The sequence below is a fragment of the Musa acuminata genome, chromosome BXJ3-11, assembly GCF_036884655.1.
Source record: "Musa acuminata AAA Group cultivar baxijiao chromosome BXJ3-11, Cavendish_Baxijiao_AAA, whole genome shotgun sequence".
NCBI classification, from domain to species: domain Eukaryota; kingdom Viridiplantae; phylum Streptophyta; class Magnoliopsida; order Zingiberales; family Musaceae; genus Musa; species Musa acuminata.
This window is the reverse complement of record NC_088359.1, coordinates 26,516,274-26,539,612: the sequence shown is the minus strand read 5'-3', so window position 1 is coordinate 26,539,612 and position 23,339 is coordinate 26,516,274. Positions and strand designations below refer to the sequence as shown.

General features: G+C 47.1%; 3 protein-coding genes and 2 non-coding genes across 5 annotated transcripts; 3 read left to right on the top strand and 2 right to left on the bottom strand.

The window, feature by feature from the left end:
- Positions 1-1,176: 1,176 nt before the first annotated feature.
- Positions 1,177-2,126, bottom strand: LOC135653382 (calcium-binding protein CP1-like). Its single transcript, XM_065175307.1, has one exon. The coding sequence runs from the start codon at positions 2,059-2,061 to the stop codon at positions 1,579-1,581; it is 483 nt and encodes a 160-aa protein (XP_065031379.1). The 5' UTR covers positions 2,062-2,126; the 3' UTR covers positions 1,177-1,578.
- A 940-nt stretch (positions 2,127-3,066) lies between these two features.
- On the top strand, positions 3,067-3,141 carry LOC135653461 (small nucleolar RNA R66). The gene has a single exon (XR_010502425.1). It is a non-coding gene; the product is annotated as a small nucleolar RNA R66 (small nucleolar RNA).
- A 62-nt stretch (positions 3,142-3,203) lies between these two features.
- On the top strand, positions 3,204-3,290 carry LOC135653470 (small nucleolar RNA snoR118). The gene has a single exon (XR_010502433.1). It is a non-coding gene; the product is annotated as a small nucleolar RNA snoR118 (small nucleolar RNA).
- A 14,555-nt stretch (positions 3,291-17,845) lies between these two features.
- LOC135652997 (putative pectinesterase 10) lies at positions 17,846-19,234 on the top strand. The gene is made up of 5 exons (XM_065174407.1): positions 17,846-18,103; positions 18,177-18,354; positions 18,455-18,652; positions 18,727-18,965; positions 19,060-19,234. The coding sequence occupies exons 1-5, from the start codon at positions 17,886-17,888 to the stop codon at positions 19,232-19,234; spliced, it is 1,008 nt and encodes a 335-aa protein (XP_065030479.1). The 5' UTR covers positions 17,846-17,885.
- Positions 19,235-19,916: 682 nt separating this feature from the next.
- LOC103972522 (receptor-like protein kinase ANXUR2) lies at positions 19,917-23,123 on the bottom strand. The gene has a single exon (XM_009386880.3). The coding sequence runs from the start codon at positions 22,714-22,716 to the stop codon at positions 20,158-20,160; it is 2,559 nt and encodes an 852-aa protein (XP_009385155.1). The 5' UTR covers positions 22,717-23,123; the 3' UTR covers positions 19,917-20,157.
- Between the last annotated feature and the right edge of the window lie 216 nt (positions 23,124-23,339).

Sequence of the window (23,339 nt, the reverse complement as noted above, 5' to 3'; positions counted from 1 at the left end):
AGATAAGAAGATCATTCTAGTTTACTTCCCTTATGAGATTTGTTTCTTCGTAGATCAAGTATAAAAGTTAACTTCAAGCGTTGTGCCAAACCTTTCTCCACTTTGATTTTATTAGAGCCGGCTTCTTGGAAGCTTGACATAATTATAAGAAAAATATCTAGAATTCCCCTTATGACATTTTTACTTTTTCGAGTTTGCACAACGTCGACTTGGCTTGAATATCTAAGACGAAATCGTTGGTTGATAACAATAAGAAAAACATAAATAAATATATATTTATTTCTCACAAATAATTATTATTTTATTAGAATATATGATTTAATATGATTATACTTGATTTTTTACGATTTTTCCCCAATAAATATCCAAAATTTTATTTTTTCAACTGGTGCACATTTTTGTCGTATTTCCCATGGTATCTCCGACAAGACACAACAGCAATGCACATCTTTTTCGGGGACCGATTTATATGGTGTATCAGCTAATTTCTTATAGGTTTATAGTATTTTTTAAAACACTATAAATGACATAGAATTCTTTTTATTGGTTTGTTATATTATTTTTTAAACTAATAAATATGTTCATTTAAATTTTTTATTTTTATAATATGAGCTAATTTTTATTAAATTAAGATTTGAGTCAATTTATATGTTTTTGGACAGATTTATGATATTTTGATAAAAGTGCCCAAATTTTTTATTTAAAAATATTATAAATCTTATATATAAAGATCGGATCGATATATGATATATAATTATAATATTCCGATTAGTCATAAAGGATCCTGACAAATTAGCTTAATTATCTTGACAACAATCGATTACTATTTCGGCTGTCATATCAGATCATTTCAAGGATCCTTGACAAATAAAAGCTTTTTGAACAATATGAAAAAAGTATTTAAAAAATAAAGAAAGAGAAATATTTTTACTCAAAACTATAAAAGGACTTTTATAGTTTTATCTTCACTTAAAACAAGTTTTATTTTTATTTTTGTTTGCAAAGAGTATTTAATATTCTAGATGAAAATTTTGAAATTAAACATAAAATTCTTACTAATTTTAGCTGATAAATCTTGATCTACTATGTGTTAGCAAAAAGGTTGATAGGTTCATGTGATATATTCGAGAAATAAGAAATTAAGAAAATTACTGTCTAATGAAGCAATCTACGGTGTGAGATCATCAATCAAACTCATCTTCATTCATTGCAAGGCCAAAAGCACCTTCTCAAGTAAGCATACCAAGAGTTCATATTAGCGTTTGCCATTTACATAGGACTGCAATATAAATTTCTTCATCTAAGTTTTATACAAGACAATAGCTTAATTAATTCAAGAGTATTAAAATCATCTATAGATTATTATAGTAATATTTTCTTAATTTTCTAATTTTCGAATGTAATCTGACTATATATCTTTTATTTCTAATTTTTTATTGGATTTCCTACCATGTTGACGTTTGACAAAAACGACGCCGTACATTCATGAGCAACCGAAGCTGCTCTCTTCGACTTTTATTGAAGGAAAATACCTTATGGTGTTGATTCACGAAGGAACAGGGACAGATACCAAACAGCTCACGGGCCATTGGCGTAGTCGACGGCCAGGATCCTGAGGAGGGCGTCGAAGCTGACCGCGTCACCGCCGCCGCCCATCCGTATCATCCCCCAAACATCCGCGTCGCCGGCCGGCAGCCCCGCCATTTCCAGGTACGCCTTCAGGTCCCCGAACCCCACCTTCCCGTCCCCGTCCCGATCCATCACGCGGAACGCCTCCGCCATGACGTCGCCTCCGGATCTCCCCCCGCCGCGGCCGCTGAGGACCCGCTCGAACTCCTCGAATTCCACCAGCCCGTTGCGGTCGGCGTCGGCGGTATAGATCATGGACCCGATGTCCTCGTCCGAGAGAGGCGCCGCGAAGCCGGAGGAGAAGAAGGCCTTGAGGTCGTCGTGGCTGATCTTGCCGTCACGATCGGCGTCGAGGACGTCGAACGCCGGCCGGAGGATACGGGCGGCAGAGGCGGACGGAGCGCCGCGGGGGTAGCGGCCGGAAGGGCACATCCCTGCCACGGTTCCTCTACACAGGAACGGAAGAATCTGGAAGCGCCTCCGTCGGGTCGGTGAGCGACGAGCGGGTGATAAATAGGTGGAACGTTCGTGGTCAGACTCGTGTGGCTTGGCGGCCACGAAATGGGCCGGGTCCAATCCGGAAGACGTGGTGGGTGACGTCAATGGGTTGGAGGAGCCGTCCTTTGAAGCTGGGCCTCAACTCAACACATGGTGAGCGGAACGCCACAGGCGAAGATTTTTTCTTGATGGTGATTAAAGGAAAATTATATTTTATTGATAGCAACACATTAATCCCAATTATAAGTGTACCAAATTTGAATTTTTATTTTGTATATGACTTAATGGAGGATTTTATAGGAATAAATGCTGCATTCGAAGATTTGTGATGGCAAATACTAAATCTTGACCTCATATATGGGCTTCGGGCCGCAACAAATAGGCGCCGCTGCTCTTGAACTGATCGTGTCACATTTGTAAATTAGCACACTAAACGAGGCATTTCTTCCCGACCGAGTGAAACCCTAGTTTCTCGAGTATATATAGGTGAAGAGCCGATGAAATGGATACCTCGCAGGCTGCGATGAGAAGACCCTCTATTTCGTCGTCGTCTTCAGTCCGATTTCTCTGTTGTTTCTCTTTTTTCTGGTGCTCGAGTCTGCTGTCCCTGGAACGTGCTTGTTCTCCTTCGTCTTTTTACGTTCGATTTCTATGCTGCTTCTTTTTCCTGCTGCTGCTCTTGTGGCGGAGAGAGGCCACCTGATGAGCCGATCCTTCTGTCTATCATCGGGGGATTGGTTTTTCGGGATGGCTAAATTGGCATCGCCAGGAGATGTTGAGTCGCTGTGCCCTTCTTTTGTTCCGTGGGCTGTAGCGAATGATTTCTCCGAAATGGAGCATTTATCTTCGTTTTTCCTTTTCAAACCTTTTTTTATTCGGAGTTTTGGCATCGGTAGTCGATTGAGGTTTAGTATTTGGGGATTATTGAGTCGCAGCTGGTCCGATGATGGCATGGAATCTTTGAGACCTGAGCTTTATCGTCTTGATGAAAGCTATAAGCAATTTTCTGAGGATCCCCTGCCTATAACATGTTCGAGTATTTACCTTTTTGAGTGTTTTTTTGTGGTACGCATATGTTGGATGATGAAATGCACTGGGCGCTGAGCAGTTCTTCTGCATATATTTGAAGTAAATGCACTTGCCTAGAAAGCATTGGCTGACATTTTGTGCTCACCATCGATTCAAGTTTTATGTCGTTACAGTTCTGATTTTATTTATTGCTTTCCTGATTCAAGTTTTATGTTCTCACCTTCGATGCGGAGGAACTTTGTGTTTTTGCTAATGGGTAATTCGAGGTCGATGGCAAGGATATTTAGCACAGTCATAATAGCGCATAACCTCAAACCAACCTTGTTTAAGCTTTTGAGAAAATTGCAAGGTCTTAAAATTTACAGACAAATTGCAGAAAAAATAAACAGAGTACTTGTTGAGTATTTCCATTTCTAAGTAAATTTCAAACACATACAATATAATACAAATGTTCTCATAGTCTTACTATGTTTTCCTGCGAATAATGCATTATTTAACCTCTGTTGTCATTGCCTATAATATCTTGGCAAAGAAATGAAACTGAGACTCAACAATTTTCGTTAATTATATTTGTGTTGGCTGTCCTCGATCGAAGTTGCAAGGTGGTAGGGCAGGGGAGGCAATGCCGGCTGATGGGATGCGGCTGCCAGGCGGACGGTTGCGGGGGCCGAGGCGGAGGTGCGATTGTGGGCTGTGATCAGTAGCGGGCAAAATGGTTGTTTTCAAAAATTATAAAAACTATATTTTTTCGTTGAAAATTTTGTTTGGATTTTTAGAAAAGTATGATTATTATAGAAATTATAAAGCAAGATTTTAGTGTTATATAATGTTAAAATATTACATATAAAAATAGTAATGACAATACCAAGACATCATTTTGTTGTATTATTTGACATTAATTTTATATAGATATAAACATGTAATAAATACCATATATTAGTAACTAATGAAATTTTATTTGGCTCAAATGGTAAATTACAAGTCAGATGACAGCTGAGTAAATGAACTTGGTAGCTTCAAGTCATGCCTATTACATTTTTAATAACATACTGAATATTTGTTAAATGCATTATGCGTAATGTTTTAAACTATTTTTATTCAACGTGATAACACACTATAATTTTGATATTTTAGGCATAAGTAAGAGGTTTTTTTTCTCTGTATTACATTGCAAAAGTTGATTTTTAATAAAAATATATTTTCATTTACTTTTTGGAAATATATATTCAATTACCTCCCTACCTTTCTAACTCGGATTATTCGTTTATTGATTTTTGATTGATTATTCGTTAATTGATTCTCGATTCTTCATCCATTGTGCTACCTCAGTAACTTTATAAGAGTCCATTATTGACCCTCGGGAGCTTGGTTGGGAAAAGCGGATGACTTAGACATAGTTCTTATTGATGGTGAACAAAAATGTCGTGGGGGTCAACACGGTTAGGTCCACGGGTCGATGTTGGTTGAGTTGGATGCCCAGGTAGGTCGGGCCTTCGCAATGAGGTGTTGGTCAGCGTTTGTTAGTCCGAGCGTCGTCAGCGTCAAGCTGCGTCTCTCCGTTCCCGAGATAAGTGACAGCTCGACCTCCCTCATTGGGTGGCGATTTTCTAGTCGAGGTGCTTGTGGCTCGGGGCGATCGCTTACCTGCAAAAAAAGGCCTTCGTCGGGTGATTCCCAACTGTGGCCCCTCCGACGAGGAAATCAGTTGTTTGTGGAATTGTTTTCTTCACCCCTAGGTCGGATGCCAGCTAGAGGTCTTTATACTATTGTCCGAGGGTCGGTCGTATGCGGGTTGGCGTGGTGGACGTGTCAAACAGTGCTTTGGTACGGATTCTGACTTGTCGTGTCTTGGGGGTGGTGATGTCTCGGGATTTTCGAGACGTGCCAAGCAACGACTTGGTACGGATTCTGACTTGGCATGTGACACCGGCCTTATCATTTCTCCTCCCTCCACCCCCTTGGTACGAGTTGGGCCGACGAGCCACAAGTCGAGAATCGATCTGGAGCGGCTCGAGCGAGAGCTGTGCCGACGGGTCACAAGGCGGGAGCGATTTGGAGCGACTCGTGCAAGAGCTGTGCCGACGGGTCGCAAGTCGGGAGCCGATCTAGAGCGACTCGTGCAAGAGCTGTGCCGACGGGTCGTAAGTCGGGAGCGATCTTGAGCGACTTATGCAGGAGTTGGACCAGCGAGCCGCAAGTCGGGAATCGATCTGGAGCGGCTCGTGCGAGAGCTGTGCCGACGGGTCGCAAGTCGAGAGCCAATCTGGAGTGACCCGAGCAGGGGTTGGGCCGGCGAGCTGCAAGTCGGGAACCGATCTGGAGCGACCCATGCAGGAGCTGGGCCCGTGTGCTAGGGCCTTGCCGGGTGGTGTGTCGGAGTTCGCCCAAAACTGTGCGCCATGTTGTTACGGACAAACTTCGAAATAGGATGTTTGATGTAATGCTTATGTATGCTCGTGTCTTTTGGCATGTTCATGCCTTGTACAACATGTAGAGGGGCGGCCGAAGGCTTAATAGTCCCATTTTAGTTGGGTTGGTGGCCTCTTTAGGCATGTAAATAAAGGTTGTGTCATGTGGACACGTGCGAGAGATTTTCGGTCTATAATGGACCATTTTACCCTTTTGTTGTGCCACTGTTTAGAGCTTGTAAAGTCTGTTTGTAATTTGCATTGTCTATGAAGTGTTTTTCAGAGATGTTTGCTTGTGGATCCCGATTGAGGCATTCTCTCTAGCCCGTTCTCTCTTTTGTTGGTCCTAAGGGACAATGGGAGGCTTCGGGGAGGCTGAACTTTGCGGACGGACACACAAGGGTGCCGCACGACTTAGGCAAAACCAGCTAAGCCCGTGACAGATGGTATCAGAGCGGGACAAGCCCTCATAAAAACACTTAGCATGCAAACGTGGGGGACCTAGCGGGGCTGCGTTGAGGGCAGTCAGCACACGCGCGACCGTTTGGGGGGAAATGGGCATGGAGATGTAGGGAAAAGGAGTCGCTCGGAGGAGCGGGCATCTGACATTGGCATTCAAAGGAATAGCCAACCCTTCGCGCAAGAGGCACCAAGAACATGCAAGCTTGGAAGAATGTGGAGCGCACAAAGGTTGGGATGGCTGAGTTTGAGCTACAGCTCAACGTTGACAACTATACTTGATGGTGCTTAAGGTAAGCGAGGCGCTTGGTAAAGAATAAGATCATGCAAGGTGGAATGAGTTGCTCAGCGATCGAAAGAGTTGTGCAAAGCTCACAGAGGTGAGGGGAATTGCTAACTCAAAGAATTCTGTACTCATGCATGGGCTTGTATGCGGACGATGGAATGTTCGCGGCCATCCCAAGGCGACCGAAACTCGGCGCCATGGAGCATTGGAACTTTCTCTTCGGCATGTAAAGGATACGTCCGTAGGAGGTTGAAGTGTGCAACGAGTTCAGCATGCTGCTAGGCCTTGAGTGGTGCAGCGGGGGCTGTATTGGCGTGGAGTCGTAATCTAGCAAGTGTGTTTGTAGAAGGCAAAACAATGCACAGTTTGTTCAGCATATCAGAGTAGTCCAAGGGGATGGTGGTCTCCGAAACGAAGAGAGATGTTGCTCCAACGGGACAGTTATCTTGGAGGGATAAGTCTCGGCTCTCCAGAGGGAGAATCATGTGAGACGGACCTCACATGTTGAGGAGGAGTACCTCAACAAACAAGAACTCCACAAAGCTCGATGGACTGAGCAAGCGACGAGGAGTCGTCGCATGATCTCACTTGAGAGAATGCATTGGTGGATGCATCGCGAGATCAAGTGGGGGAGCGACCTAAAGCAACTCAAATGAAGGCACACTTGGAGTCGATGTGGAGATCGGACTCAAGGGAGGGCTGACCCGTGGAATGGTGGGCGCGAGGGCCAGCATCGACTCAGTGTGAAAACGAGGAGCGGAGCAACTTGGGTGTAACTTGGCGAAGTACTCAAGCCGCATGAAGGGAGCCAGCATAGAAGTTGGAACGTGGAGCAGAGGCATAGTGTTTTCCTTAGACAGAGGTCAAGGACATGAACTCTTGCAAGGCAAGAGCAGGATCATGTTGTTCCATGGGCCATTCATTCTGTTGGAGTGGACTCATCTTGCATAGTGTTAAAGACGAAGGGAGCTTCTAGGCACATGCACCTTATCTCGGAGGAGCATTTGATGGAGGAACTAAGGCGACTCAATTTGCGGAGGCGAATTTGGGTTCAGAAGGCCTTAGCACGGGGCAAGAGGACTCAGAGGTGGGTACTCTTGAAGAATATGCCACAGTGTTGCCATTCAAGTTGCCATGAAGGAAGCGGTGCGCAGCGGAGATTGTGCTGGTAGGGGCAGAGGCCCAGGATCCAGACAATGGTGCACGAATTACAGTGAAGTCGGTGGACTTCGGGAGCTATTAGGCGATGGACTGTCCTAGAGCGGTGCTTCATCTAGGTGTGACCCAAGAGTGGGTGGATGAAGGTCGATTGTCAAAGGAGCGAACAAAATCGAAGGTGGAAGAGACCATGCGATGTATTGGCAAAGGCCACACATGGAGGGTTCATAATTCGAGTTTATTCCACAAGGATCAGAATGCAATGGAGATGTCACCAGGAGGCGACATGGTGCAGCGGATTGTGGTGGAACAGTTCGTGGCAATGCGATACACACGACATAGTCCCGTGAGGGATTAGATCATATGGAGGTATGATCGGGAGCTACTGGAAGCTCCACTTCGGTGAACAACACGATGGCAAGAAGGGCTATGGATTCAAGGAGTGAAGGCCATGGTACCGCAGAGGCGGGTCTTCTATGCGTGCATCAAATTTTGCATCGGATGAAAACCTTGGTCATCAGCATATGGGGGCTGGGTTCCACCAAGGGAAAAGTTCAAATACAAGTACCAATGAGTCCCATGGGAGGGACTTGATCATGCAGAGGTATGATCGAAGCAGTTGGAGAGTTGGACTGCTCCAGAGCTCATATTCGCTTAAGGGAGTTTGGCAAGTCAGAGGACAAGGTCGAGTAAGCGAACGTTGCTACCAAGGAAGCTAAGGAGAATAGAATCGGTGTAAACCCTACAATGTGATGGCAGAGGCCATGCATGGGAGTTGCAGTCTGTCTTTCCATCGACCAAACAGACTACTTGGAGAACACAGAGGTGTTGAAGCAAGGGGTCGAAAGGGGCGAGGAAGCGACGACGAGTCCAGAGGGACTTAGCTACCCAAAATCAAGCATCAGTTAGAATGGAGGTGGACTCAGAGGAGTGCCACAGAGACATATCTACTGATCGTGAAGAAAAGGGATACAGATGCGAGACGACGGATAGTAGGGCCATGGGCATGGCAGCGCCATGGTACTGCAGAGGCGGGACTTCTGTTAAAGTCATTGATCCCTTGCTCTCATGGAGGGAGAGCGCTTGGTCGTGAAAAGGGACGAGGAGGTGGAGCATGCAGAGGTAATCTCCAAGTACCGAGACAAGGCTGAAGGGCAGAGGCCGAGGAACTTTGTAAGACCGGTGTCAATGAGCTTCTCATCAAGATAGCCAAAAGTGAAGGACTTCGGGTCATGCAAGAGTGTATAACCAAGGAACGAAGCAGGCAGTACGCGGTGTTGTACCTTTGCTACTCAGTGGAGTAGGCGGCAGGGCTGATGGAGAAGACGGTACAATCCCAAAGGCGACCAAACCTATGAGAGAATTACTCCAAGTTGGGGTGAAAACTTCCTGCATTCCAGAAGTTCGATGGCATTGAGAAGGTGAATCACAGTAACTAACTCAACGCAAGGAGTGCAAACACTTCAAGTGCTTCAGAAGTGTGAGCAAAGAGCAGGCGAAGGCCGGTAACCAGCTTGATGCATGGAGTACAACCTCGGGGAGGCGGGCGAAGTCAAGTAACCTTTGCCTTCTCAACTCTTAAGAGAATAGGCGAAACCGAGTACCCCAATTCTCTTATCTATCTAGCATAGGAGCTCTACACAAGTTCAAAGACCCTTCGAAGATAATGGAAGACAATAGTTATCAAATCCTCACCAACGGTGATCAGTGCTACTGAGAGTAGATTGTCCGCTTCATTTCCTAACGAAATGCCAATCGAAAGCGGAAGTGATGCGAACCTACTTGGATGTGACAACTAAGTGAAAGAAGAGTCAATGAGCAAATTTTGTGGAGGAAGGACCCAAAACTTCAGAAGTTTGCAAGACGATGCTCGGTAAAGCTCCAACAAGCATCCACCCAGTTCAAGCAGCAAGTGGAATTTGAGAGACTAGCGCAGTAAGGATGGTCTTTTCCTTCATCTGGGAGATCCGCAGGAATCAACAAGGATCAACACAACTCAGCCAACCCCACACCAGAGTCAGAGTCATTGGTGAGTTGAAGCAGCATGGCGGATCAAAGGTTCGACTACTCAAGAATAGCAGCGGAGAGCAGTTAGGAGCCAAGAGGCACATTATAGCTGGAGCGGAAGATTGAAGACTCAGCAAAGGCGAGGAGTTACAGTGTTCACAAAGGCTTCAACGAGGACGTCGAAGGAATAAGTGGGGGAGAATGTCACAGACAAACTTTGAAACAGGATGTTTGATGTAATGCTTATGTATGTCCGTGTCTTTTGGCATGTTCATGCCTTGTACAGTATGTAGAGGAGCGACCGAAGGCTTAATAGTCTCATTTTAGTTGGGTTGGTGGCCTCGTTAGGCTTGTAAATAAAGGTTGTGTCATGTGGACACGTGCGAGAGATTTTTGGTATGTAATGGACCATTTTACCCCTTTGTTGTGCCACTGTTCAGAGCTTGTAAAGTCTGTTTATAATTTGCATTGTCTATGAAGTATTTTTCGGAGATGTTTGCTTGTGGATCCCGATTGAGGCGTTCTCTCTAGCCCGTTCTCTCTTTTGTTAGTCCTAAGGGACAATGGGAGGCTTCGGGGAGGTTGACCTTTGCGGACGGACACGCAAGGGTGCCGCACGACTTAGGCAAAACCAGCTAAGTCCGTGACAATGTGGCGGTGTGGCCTGGTGGGGCGCAGGACCAGGCGGGAAGCTGAATGATTTCTGGCGGGAGATTTCTGGTGACAAGGTACCTCTGGCGGGATTCTCGAGGGCGGCGAATCTGGCACATCCGAGGAGTCACGATGGGTTTTAAATGCGACGTCCATCGCTCTCCTCGGGGAGCGTAACCGTCGCCCTGGCAGTAGGGCAGCTTGCCCTTTATAAGCTTCTCCTGAAGCAGTCGTCGCTACTTTTGCCCGATCCTTTGTCCTGCACCTGGCTCCGTCCTTTTAGCCCTGAGGTCGGGATGTCTACATCCTCCCCTTCGTCTTCTTCTTCGACTTCTTCCTCTGGGGTCCTTTGTCCTGCACCTGGCTCCGTCCTTTTAGCCCTGAGGTCGGGATGTCTCCATCCTCCCCTTCGTCTTCTTCTTCTGTGTCCTCACTTTCGTCTTCTTCTTTGACTTCTTCCTCTGGGGAACTCCAGGCCGAGGTCATCAGTGTGTCCTATGACGGTGCTTGCTCGGGAGCCGTAGGGAGTTCTTCTGCACTTGAAAGCCTCAAATCATGGCATGACGTGGACTCGGTGGTGACCGAGGGTCTTTTGGGGGTACTTCGGGATCGTTACCATATCCCGGAGTGCTATAAGGTTTACGCCCCTCAGCCCGGCCTACGACCATATGATCGGGTTCCCGACGAGTTTGGGTTGACTGTAGGGGCCCTCGAGGCGGGGCTGCGGTTCCCGCTGCATCCCGTTATCGAGGAATGTCTTTGTAAGTGGGGCATATCGCTGTCCCAAATGGCGCCGAACTCTTGGTGTTATTTGGTGGCATTTCTCGGGGAGTTAGGGGAGCCAAGATCAAGCCGACCAGGACTCTCTTCTTGGCCTGCCTTCGTTTGTGTAAGGGTCAAGGGGGGTATTACCTTACCGCCCGTAGTGGGTTTAAGATCAGCGGCGCTCCTTCCAACAACAAAGGTTGGAAGAGCCGCTTTTGTTTCATCAGTTGTAGTCAGGGGTGGGGCTTTAGTGCCGGATGGACCTCCCGAACCGTCGACAACACCCCCCCGTTGCTTTCTGTTGGAGAAACGACGAACGTGAATCGGTTGAGAGGCCTCTTGTCCTCCTCTCGGGTAGTCAGGGCGATGAGCGAGGAGTGGCTGGTCAAAGTAGGGCTGAGCCCTGCCTCCAGGGGTATGGTTATTAATGTGTTGTGGGCCGCATGCTCGTCCCGAGGCACTTGACCGATCAGGCTTCTTGTTGCAGAAATGGTGAACCTTCAACGAGTGAAGGGATCGTCCCACGACGGGGCCGCCACACCTTCGTCTCGAGGTGGTGATGTTTCTCGAACCGAGAGTACCCCGCAGCGGGGCATGCTGAAGAGAACGACTCCATTGCCCGAGAATTTCTCCATGGGGCTCTTCATCCAGCAATGGTGAAAGAGCTTTACTGCTCCCCTTCGGAAGCGCTGGCGGACCGGGCGGCCAAGTCGTTTGTTTGGGTAAGTGGTGGCTCCTACCCTGGTCCAAACCTCTCTTCCCGTGAGTCCTAATGCTAACCTTTGTGTAGGGTCAACACTACGCCATGGCGCTGATCGACCGGGTCCTCAACGTTGGATGGGTGATCGAACACCAGGCGAGGATTAATGCCTCCCTTCAGCGGGAGAATCAGGAGTTGAGGGACCGGGGCGGTCCGAAAGTCATCGTTGCTCATCGGCTCTAGAGGAAGAGGTGACACGCCTCAAGGGCGAGCTGGAGGAGAGTCGGTTGTGCATCCGGACATTGGACGATGAGCTGCTGACCCTTTCCCATGACATTGAGACTGCCCGATCTTCGGCCTGGGCCGCCAAAGAAGTTTTGAAGGAGGAGCGGCTGGCGCTGCTTAGGAAGATAAAGGAGGCGCTTACCGAGTACAAGTCATCCACCGGGTTCGAGCGCGACCTGGTGAGGTCGGGGCGAGTGACATACGTGTTCGGGTATCGTGCAGCCTATGCTCGTTTTCGAGCAAGGTACCCAGATCAAGAATTTGAGCCAGACCCGTTTGCCGACCTGCCGGAGGACCAGGATGTCGACATGCTGGCGAGCGTCCCCTTTGATGACGGGCCCGAGACCCCTCCTCGAAGCTAGGGGTTGTACTTCCTCCTTTTCCTTTTATTTTGGTCGGGTCAACTTTTGAAATTGTATCGCCCGACCTTGATGTATTATGCCTTTATCAATGAAAGGTTTTATTTTGGAATCTTGATTTCTCATCTTCTTGTTCCGTGTATTTAGATGCTTCCTTCAGGGAGGCTTGCCCCTCAGTCTTTACGGATATAATTTCTTCAAATTCGCCACGTTCCATGTCCTCGGCAGAGGGGTTCCTTCCATGGTCTCGAGTCGGTAGGTCCCTTCTCGGACGACATCATATACTTGATAGGGGCCTTCCCAGTTAGGCTCGAGTTTACCTCGCGCTCGGGTTGGGTCGCTCACCTCTGCCTTCCGGAGGATGAGGTCTCGAACTTTGATCAGTTGTGGTCGGACTTTGTGGTTGTATATTCGGGCCACCGCTTTTTTATACGCCAAGGTACGCATATGTGCCTTGGCCCTCCTTTCCTCGAGTCGAGCATGCATTTGACACTATTGGCATTGTTGTACGTATGTCATGGCATCTTGGCACATAGTCGGCCAGTAGTATCCTTGTCTTAGGGTCTTGAAGGCCAAAGTCCGCCCACCGATGTGTTCCCCACAGATCCTCTCGTGAAGTTCGGCAAGGACCGTCTCAACTTCCGGTTGTGCGAGGCAGCATAAGAGAGGTTAAGAGAAGGCCCTGCGATATAGCTTCCCACCGACCACGTAGTACCGGGCTTGGTTCCGCTTAATCGTCTCGCCGTTGTAGGGTCATCGGGCTTCGTCCCGTCTCTCTTGAAGTGAAGGATCTCTTCCACCCAGTTCGGGGAGATCTTCATGTTGGCGACCTCACAAGTTGGCGCTATCGGTGCCGATACGAACTCCAACGTTGGGGTCATCGGCAAGTCGCGGGCCGAGGCTGATTTGGCCAGCGTATCGGCCCGTGTGTTCCACGCCGAAGGTATTCTAGTGATCGAGAGGCGGTTGAAGCGGTGAGTGAGCCACTTTGCCTCTGTCAGGTACAGCGCCATCGTTGGCTCCCGGGCTTCATAACTCCCGTTGACGTGTCCTGTCACCAACTGGGAGTCGCTGTAGACTTCGATGTTAGCGACATGCATCTCTAGGGTGAGGCGGAGGCCTTGGAGTAGCGCTTCATATTCGGCCTTGTTGTTCGTGGCTCGGAATTGTAATCGAAGCGATTTCTCGAAGGTCTCCCTGGACGGGCTTTTGAGAACGAGTCCGATCCCCGCTGATTCGACGGTGGCCGACCCATCCACGTGTAGAATCCATGTGTTCTTGTCGTTCTCCTACTCATGGGTATGATCTTCAGGGGTTAACTCGGATATGAAATCAGCCAATACCTGAGCTTTGATGGCGGTCCGAGGTGAGTACTGAATGTCGAATTCACTGAGCTTGATCGACCACCGCAGCATCCGCCCTAAGGCATCGAAGTTGAGAGGATCCGCCATAATGGCTGGTCGGTAATCACTTTGATCGTGTGGGCTTGGAAGTAAGGCCACAACTTCCGGGCCGTCTTTATCAGCGCGAGAGTCAGCTTTTCGATCGGGGAGTACCTTGCCTCGGGTTCGGTGAGGACGTGGCTGACGTAATAGATGGGTTGTTGCACTAGGGGCATTTCCCGAACAAGCACCGAGCTGACTGCCTGCGTTGATGCCGCTAGGTAGAGACCGAGGGTTTCACCTGGGTCGGGCGAAGCAAGCTGAGGCAAGTGGGCGAGGCATGTCTTCAGTTTTTTGAAGGCTTATGCGCATTCTGAGGTCCACATAAACTGGCCGGCCTGTCGCAGGGCTCGGAAGAAGGGGATGCACTTGTCGCTCGAACACGGCACGAACCTGCTAAGTGCTGCTAACTTCCCAACGAGCTGCTGCACGTCCTTGACCGAGCGGGGGGAATGCATCTCGGTTATGGCCTGGATCTTTTCCGAGTTCGCATATATTCCCCTATGGTGGATGATAAAGCCAAGGAACTTACTCGAGGAGACCCCAAAGACACACTTTGCGGGATTTAGGTGGATATCGTATCGCCTGAGCATTTGGAATGTTTCTGCTAGGTCCGCCAGGTGCGTGCTTGCGGTTCTGCTCTTCACAATCATATCATCCACGTACACTTCCATGTTCCTCCCGAGTTGGTGTTTGAACAGTTCGTCGACCATTCTTTGGTAGGTTGCCCCGACATTTTTCAGACCGAAGGGCATCACTTTGTAGCAATATATACCTTTGTCGGTGACAAAGGCTATATTCTCTTGATCCCGAGGCGCCATCCGGATCTGATTGTAGCCTGTGAATGTGTCCATGAAAGTAAGAAGCTGATAGCCTACGGTGGCATCGACCAATTGGTCGACTCTCGGGAGTGGATAGCAATCTTTGGGGCATGCCTGGTTGAGGTCGGTGTAGTTAACGCATATCCTCCAGCTTCCATTAAGTTTTTTAACGAGGACTATATTCGACAGCCACCGAGGATATTTCACTTCAGTGATGAACCCTGCTTTTTTAAGGCGGTCAACCTCGTTGCTGATCGCCTTCTACCGGTTGGGAGTGAATCTCCTTGGCTTTTGCCTTACCGACCGAGCCGTTGGGTCGATGTTAAGTTGGTGTTGGGTCACGCTTGGGTCGATCCCAGGTATCTCCTCTGGGGACCATGCAAATACATCGGCGTTCCCCCTCAAGAAATCAATGAGCTGGAGCTGCTCTGCTTCGCGGAGTATCACCCCAACCTTCATGGTCTGATCGGGCCGGCTCCTTTTTAAGGGCACCTCGGTGATCGGCTCGGGTGGCTCCAGATGCTCCGGCCCTACTGCTCCTCCTCGGGCGTCTGTAACTTGGCGGGGGCACGACTTTCTCAGGAGAGCCACCGCTGTAAGATAGCACCGCCTTAATTCTCCCGGATCACTTCGGGACTCCCCGATCCTCATTGGGGTTGGGAATTTCATAGCCCGATGATAGGTGGACACTGTTTCAGAATTTCACCTCGTTTCATAGCCCAGTAGCGATTTGGTGAACAAAGATGCCAGAATTTCATAGCCCGGTGTATTACCTTACGGAATTTCATCTCGTTTCATAGCCCAATAGCGATTTGGCATCGTGGTCGGGATCCCCCCGTCTTTGGGAATGGGTAGGGATGGCTCTCCGAGCCTGACAGAGGGGTGACCGGTCGTCGGTTCTCCCTCGGGAAAAGCCTCGGTTCTCCTTCTAGCGTGGTGGACGTGCCAAACAGTGCCTTGGTACGAATTCTGACTTGTCGTGTCTTGGGGGCAATGTCGTCTCGGGATTCCTGTGCCAAGCAACGGCTTGGTATGGATTCTAACCTGGCGTGTGACACCGGGTGTGGTGTGTCTTGGACCCAAAATAGGCCCTATCACTTATCTCGATTTTGGAATACGAAATCGATTATTTTTTGTTTTAGAATTAATGATTTTGGTTTCTTAAAATTTAGAATTGAAATCGAATTGAGTTGCTTCTATGACTCAACCCAACGATTTCGGTTTTGATTCCGTTCTAGTTTCTATTTGAACGGATTTTTTTTTAAATTTTGATTATAAATGTTTTTAAATATGATAAAAAAAATTAAAATTTTATTTTTAAAATAATGAGTGTATTGGTATCAAGGAAAAATAATATAAAAAATAAAATTATAAAATTTTTAATTGTTTCATGTAATTGACGTTTTGATCTTTTCTTTGGTCGATCTCTTAGTTTCGATCATCTTCATCCAATCATACCTCGTTGAAATTGAAAATATTGTTTTATATGTCACACTTATAATTGAAGAATTGAAATCACTGAATAAAATATATTTAACATCATTAAAATTTTAAACATTTTTTCATAGATATTTTATTATTGTGGAAATAAATTAATTTGTCTAATATTATTTATAATAAAGTACATAATAATCATTTATACTTACTTTTATTAAATTTAAAGTAGCAAGAACGCCAATATACAAAAAAAATCACCATAAAAAATTTGTTGACACTAAATAACGGATGCATCATGAAAACTGATTTAAAAATTTTAGAAATTAAATAATAATATTTGTAAATAGTTTTTATTATACCATAAATGTTATTGATGGTATGTCCGTATATCATTCGTAAAAAAATTAAAGATAATAATTTTTTTATATGATTTAATCACTATCAATACAATGACATATTGAATCTATATATTGTGAGTTTGCTAGTGATCGAAATATTGGTATAAATGGAAATAAGATGATCAAAAGTTCAAAACAATTTATGTCATTACACGTGTCATTAAATGAAATAAAAAAAGATAGAAATGATCATTAGATTTGAGATAAAAAATGAATGCTCAACGAATAACGAAAAATTATAATTAGAGACCGGATTAAAAAATTCTACCCCACTTACAACTGTTGGTATTTAAGCGATTTTAATACACAAATCGATACATTAGGGTTTATGAATCATTTGTGTACGTTTCTACACCAAATCCACCTCATTCAGATTCGGTATTTAATATGTAAATATGTAAAGATTTGAATTATAGTGGATTTTTGGTGCTTCTCCTCTAAGCTAATTATATATTACCCCTTCTAGTTAGATCTATTTTACATCCCGATCCCTAAACTTTAAAAATTTATATTATAATCCTTATAATTATGAAGATAAAATATTTAATTTTAAAAATTTATATTATAATCCTTATAATTATAAAGGTAAAATATTTAATTTTATTTATCATAACATCGTTGATTTTATCGACGGAATATACAATACATATAGAAATGATACAATAATGATAGTAAAAAGATAATTTTAACGTTCAAATTATGTTTTATGACGGACAACGATATTATTGGGGGGGTCATGGGTGGCTGTTATCATTATGATCGATGAGATCATTGAGAACTTATAAGATTTCTTATAAGGGGAGGAGGATAATGAGATGGAAGAACAGTGATGAGAAGTCAAGTCAAGCAAAGGAAGAGGATGATGCATATATTGATACTCTGCATCGATATTGTTCGGCCATTGTGTTGATGCTAACATATATGTAGAACAGTAAAAGGATCACTCAACATATGTATAGACGCTAACGTAGATGTATATACAAAGTGTCGATCGATATCTACATCGACGTCGACATAGTTGTAAATACAGAGCCTCACTCGACATTTGCATCGACGCTGACAATCATGAGGAGAAGGGTGATGTCGCTTTGTACCTATGTTGGAATCGATGTAGATGTCGAGCGGTCTTTTCATTGCTTTGTATCTATGTTGGCATCAATGCAAATGAAGAGCGTTGGCATCTATATCGTCCTCATCCGTATCTCTCTTTGTATCATTTTTCATCATCACTTTCCTTCCTTATTCTTCTCCTCCCCCACAAGAAGCTGCAAAATTCCCAAGCGTTCTAATCAGTTTTTCTTACGAACCACAATCACAATAGCTCTCGTGGCCCCAGTAAAATTTTATAAAGTTATGATAAATATAGTTAAATAGTTTATTTTTATATATGTAAGGATTCTAATGTAAAATTTTTAATTGTAAGAATCAAAATGCTAAAGTTTTATCTATAATAGTAATATGTAATTAGCCCTATTTTCACCCTTGTTTTAGGAGTTTCATGCATCAATCTCTCTCTGTCCCTCCCTTCTCGCTACCTACACCGCCCTGGCTCCATGAAGTGGTCACTCCTCCTCTTCTTTGTCCTCCTCCTCTTCTTCTTCCTTGTCTTCTCGTCCACATCGAAGCTTAGCGGAGCAGCATCCATCTTGAGGACCATCGTCGTCGATCCTAACCACAAGGGAGACTTCACCAGCATTCAAGAGGCGATCGACTCCATCCCCAACAACAACACCCACTGGATAAAGATCCACGTCGCCGCAGGAGTCTACAGGTTCGTCGTCGCCGGAGCGCCTTTGACGCTCAACTTGCACTCCTCCGCCGTCTGAAGTGGGGTGTTCATGCAGGGAGAAGGTGAACCTGTCTCAATCCAAGAGGTACGTCTTCCTCGAAGGAGAGGGCGCTCACCGGACGTCGATCGAGTGGGGCGACCACTCCCCCGACCGCCGTGGCCATGGCGGCAAAGCTACTGCCACGTTCACGTCGTCTGCTTCGAGCTTCGTTGCTGCAGGGATAGCATTCAAGGTTAAGCATCACACAGAGGCTAATGATTCCCACTTCTCTTTAGGAGGGGGATTCCATCATGCAGATCAAGTCTTCCTTGATACGTATGTTTCTGCTGCAGAATACGTACGATGGGAGCGTGAACATAAGGCAAGCGTTGGCAGCGGCGATATCGGGAGATAAGTCTTCCTTCTACAACTGCAGCTTCATTGGGTTTCAAGACACGCTCTTCGATCGAAAGGGACGACACTACTTCAAGGATTGTTATATCGAAGGGGTGATGGACTTCATCTTCGGAAATGGCCAATCCATTTATGAGGTATCGATCCCATTCGACAGTGATAATATATATATATAGAGAGTACTATTTTGAGGATCTTTTTGGTCATACAGGGATGCACGATATCGTTGATTCAAAGTGCGATGAAGCCAGGTTTCGTGACAGCGCAAGGGAGAGGGAGCCCCAAAGACCCTGGTGGCTTCGTGTTCAAGTCATGCAATGTTACGGGGTTTCAAGAGACGTACTTGGGAAGAGCATGGGGAGCTTATTCGAGGGTGATATTTTACAGAACCTTCATGTCCGGCATCATCATTCCACAAGGGTGGTATGCTTGGAACGCCATTGGTCACGAGTAAGTTATATTTCTAATCAGAGATGTTATGTATGTTAATTACTTTCTTATCCATCGACTTGAGCTTTAAGATTCGTTTACGATGATGTGTCAGGGGCAACATAACATATGCCGAATCGGAGTGCGTCGGACCGGGATCAAACCATTCGAGGCGAGTGGAGTGGGAGAGAAAGCTAAGTAACATAGAGCTAAGATATTTCATTCACATGACATACATTGATAGAGAAGGGTGGCTCAACGAACAACCGAAATCGAGTTGGTCTTATTAATGAATATATATATATATATATATATATATATATATATATATATATATATATATATATATATATATATATATATATATATATATATATATATATATATATATATATATTGCTGTGAGTGTTCATCTTTTTTTTTGACGCCATATAAATTTAGTCAATTTTTGCCGGTAGCAAAATTTAATTTATATAAAAAAAATGATTAAATGTCACTCCAACATGGTCTAAATGGATGTTCTAAATATGATTATATGGAAAAGTAAATTTCATCTACCACCATTCCCACCTATCACCTTATCTGTCCTCAATTTTGATATGGATTTAATTGATTTCGATAGATCTAATTATTTCCCCCCGCCGCCGCCCCCATATAACACACTTGATTTAATCCCACATCTTAAGTGAATAACGACTTACATCGATTTATAAAAACATGATGATATAATATTACTAACTTAACCTTAAGTGGATAATTATTTAAACTTAATATAATAGATCTCTAATATTTAGTTTTAGAAATGACCGACACTACGCTATAATTTGATTTTGGACCACATAAATAATCACAATAATCAATCGATTGGACCACATGAATAATCACAATAAATCGATCAATTGGACCGCATGAATAAACACAATTAGGTAGATGAAATAATTTGTGCCATGAATAATCACAATAATCGATCGATTGGACCACATGAATAACACAAGAATGCAATTAGGTAGATGAAATAATTTGGGCACACTGACGATGGAAAGATCCGCGGTTGAGGTTTCTACTCTTCTAGCAAATCGCACAGTTTCCGGTGATTGATCTGAAGGAATATAGAGGAAGAAAAAGTAGTAGTCTGAATAAGGCAGCAGACCGAGTTGATTTCTCCCCGTCCTTCCCCCAATCAATCACCGGCGGTAATAGCTCGACAGAGACTTCATCTCCCCACCGGGTTGATGAGCTGAGAGAACACCGCACTGTTGTCCGACTCCTCGCTCACCTCACTCCCGCCGCCGACGCTTCCATTGCCGACCGCCACTGGCCTCTCCGTCGTCTCCTCCGTCACCGGCTTCCCGCTCTCGAAGCTTTCCTGCAGCTGCAGCGCGAACTCGAGGTTCCATAGCACGTCGCCCATGGAGGGCCGGTCGACCCCGTGATCCAGGAGGCACTTCTCCGCCGTCTCAGCGAACTTCTTCAAGCACTCGGGCCCGATCTTTCCCTCCAGAAGCGGGTCGACGATGTCGGCGAGCACCGCCTTCTTCTGGCAGTGCAGCGCCCAGTCGGCGAGGCTGACCTGCTCCCTCGGAAGGTTCGGGTTCAGCGCCGGCCGCGCGCACAGCACCTCGAACAGGACGACCCCGAAGGAGTAGACGTCGGATTTCTCCGTCAGCTGCTGTCGCCGAAAGTACTCCGGGTCGAGGTAGCCGAAGCTGCCCTTGACCATGGTGCTCACGTGGGTTTGGTTCACCATGGGGCCGGTCTTCGACAGCCCGAAGTCGGACACCTTGGCCACCCAGTTCTCGTCGACCAGGATGTTGGTGGTCTTCACGTCCCTGTGGATTATGGTATACTTGGCGCCGGTGTGGAGGTAGTGCAGTCCCCTCGCCGCTCCGATGCTGATCTCCAGCCTCTGTTTCCACGACAATGGCGGCTTGCCGCTCTTGTAGAGGTGCTCCCTGAGCGTGCCGTGCGCCATGTAGTCGTACACCAGGATCATCTCGCCGTTCTCTTCGCAGCAGCCGATGAGGGAGACCAGGTGCTTGTGCCTCAGCTTCGACAGCATCTCGATCTCGGTCTGGAACTCGTTCACGCCCTGCTCCGACGACGGGTTCGACCTCTTGATCGCCACCTTGGTCCCCTCGTCGACGACGCCTTTGTACACCTTCCCGAACCCTCCCACGCCGATGACCAGCGACTCGTCGAAGTTCTTGGTCGCCTTCTTGATCTCCGCGAAGGAGAAGTGGCGGCACATCGCCGCCAGGTTCGACAGGTGGCTGCTCCCGGAGCTCTTGCCGGAGATGGTGGAGCTGCTGGTCGATGTACCGCCGTACAGGGGCAACCAGCCGGAGCCGCCGCTCGAGTCGTTGCCGCCCACCCTCTTCTTGCGCTGATACACCACGACGCAGATGGCAAAGAAGACGCTGGCAGCCGCAACTCCGCCCGCCGCGCTGCCTATTATGTGCACGTTGCTGCTCGACTCGGACGAGAAGCTTCGTTGCGCCTCCTCCGACTCAGCTTCGGCGAGCATGGAAGAAGGCTCGGGGTTGGGTCCTGCCAAGTTCCCCGCACTGTCATTGAGCTTAAAGATCTCCAATCCGTTCAGCACCGAGTCGTAGTACTCGGGCTTCGCCGCCGCCGAAGGATGCAGCGCCACCCAGAGCTGCTCGTCGCCGGGGCCGTCGGCGACGTACACCGCGTAGTCCTTGTACACCGGCACAGCCTTGGAAGAAGCCCACGCGATTACGTCCGCTTGAGCCTGCGCGGTCTGGTTGTTGACGAAGATGTCGAACACTCTCTGGTTGACCTTGGTCATCTGCAGCTCGCAGAAATGGAGCCTGACGACGTAGGTGAAGTTGGCGTCGACTTGGAAGATCCAGGTGAGGTTGTAGTTCATGTTGACCTTGGGATCAGGGCCCATCGACCTCGCCGTGCGGTAGACGTCGGTGGGGGCAGCGGACTCCGCCGTCCCCTCCTCCGGGTAGCTTATCTTGAGCTTGTTGCTGGCCGAGGTGGTGATGCCGAAGCCGGCACCGTAGATGTAGGGGGAGTCGTCGTACCAAGTCCGGCTGAGGCCGGAATCGTTGCTAGCCGGCAAGTACTGCCCTCCCACGTTGAGCCTGTACATCGTCAGCAACGCAGAGCTGCCAACCTCGACGGCCTGATCCGAGAAACCCACCAGCTCCGCCGGCTCGCTGTAGATATCCGGCATCGACACGATCTCGATGCCGTTGACGAAAGCGAAGGAACTGTTGTGGTCGGCCGACGGCGTGAAGGTGAGGCTTATGCTTCCGGCGGAGGTCGGCAGGACGGAGAACTCCTTGACGATGTAGGCCTGCGTGAGGGCCTTGGCGGTGATGTACGCGCTAAAGTTCTTGAGGAGGGTGATGCCGTCGGAAGTCGAGACGGAGAAGAAGGAGTTCTCCGGGGGGAGGCCATTGTAGGCGGACGGGTAGAAGTGGAGGCGCACCCAGTGGCGCTCGGACCCGTTAACGGCGAACTTGTAGGTGGATTCCGAGTTGAAGACCCGTGCGGACATGTAGGGGACGGTGGACGGGAGCGCCGGGTCCTGGTAGAGGGCGGTGGCCGGGGCGGAGTTCTTGGAGGTGAGGCTGGACTTGGAGGTGGAATCCGCCAGCCATTTTCGGCCGTCGGCGTCGGTGGCCTCCGAGGAAAATCCACAATTGAGGAGGATCGAATCTGAGGGGAGGTAGGCGGCCTGCGAGGCAAAGGACGAGAAGAGAAGGAGGAGGGAGATGAGAAGAGAATCTTTCGCCATTTCCTTCTGCTGCTATTGGTACGGATCAATCCATGGAGGTACGAAGAGCGTCGATGGGAGGAAGAGGGCAACAGAGGAGAACAGAGAACAGTTGGTGTTCTTTCTCTGCTTTCGCTCTGTTGATGTCCTTTGCGCTGTCGCCTCTGTTCTTTTCTTCGGGGGAAGGAGGAGGGGAGGAGCGTTGATACGGGAACGGCAGGCCGTTGGAGGCGGTAGTTGGAGAATGAAAGGCGGGGGAGTTCGGTTACCATCGGGTGGCGGGAGACAATTCCACACATAGAACATGCTAAGATTGGATATGACATGGTGTACATGCCATTCGCGGCTTGCTTGCTTGTTTGAATAGTATTCGATTAAACGGTCAAAAATGTTATTTTACTGCTTGGATGACAAATATTGACCCTTCCAATCCTAACGATGATCATGAGAGGTTTGGATCAAACTAGAGTATGTCTCATAATAATTATTATGTTCGCTGTTTTCCTTTGGTAGCATCTACTCATTCGCAAATTAATTTGAGAGTGATATTTAGATCGTAACGATGATTACGATTTGGGGGGCATTTTTGTGTCCTGTAAAAATATTTAGAAGCAGCAATGTGGTAACAAAAACTTTCTGTGGAT

Excerpts from the sequence above, each read along its gene's own strand:
- LOC135653382 (XM_065175307.1), bottom strand. The coding sequence starts at position 2,061 with ATGTGCCCTTCCGGCCGCTACCCCCGCGGCGCTCCGTCCGCCTCTGCC.
- LOC103972522 (XM_009386880.3), bottom strand. The coding sequence starts at position 22,716 with ATGGCGAAAGATTCTCTTCTCATCTCCCTCCTCCTTCTCTTCTCGTCC.
- LOC135652997 (XM_065174407.1), top strand. The coding sequence starts at position 17,886 with ATGAAGTGGTCACTCCTCCTCTTCTTTGTCCTCCTCCTCTTCTTCTTC. Across the intron at positions 18,104-18,176 it reads GTCGCCGCAGGAGTCTACAG|GGAGAAGGTGAACCTGTCTC; the intron begins GTTCGTCGTCGC and ends GTGTTCATGCAG. Across the intron at positions 18,653-18,726 it reads ATGGCCAATCCATTTATGAG|GGATGCACGATATCGTTGAT; the intron begins GTATCGATCCCA and ends TTGGTCATACAG.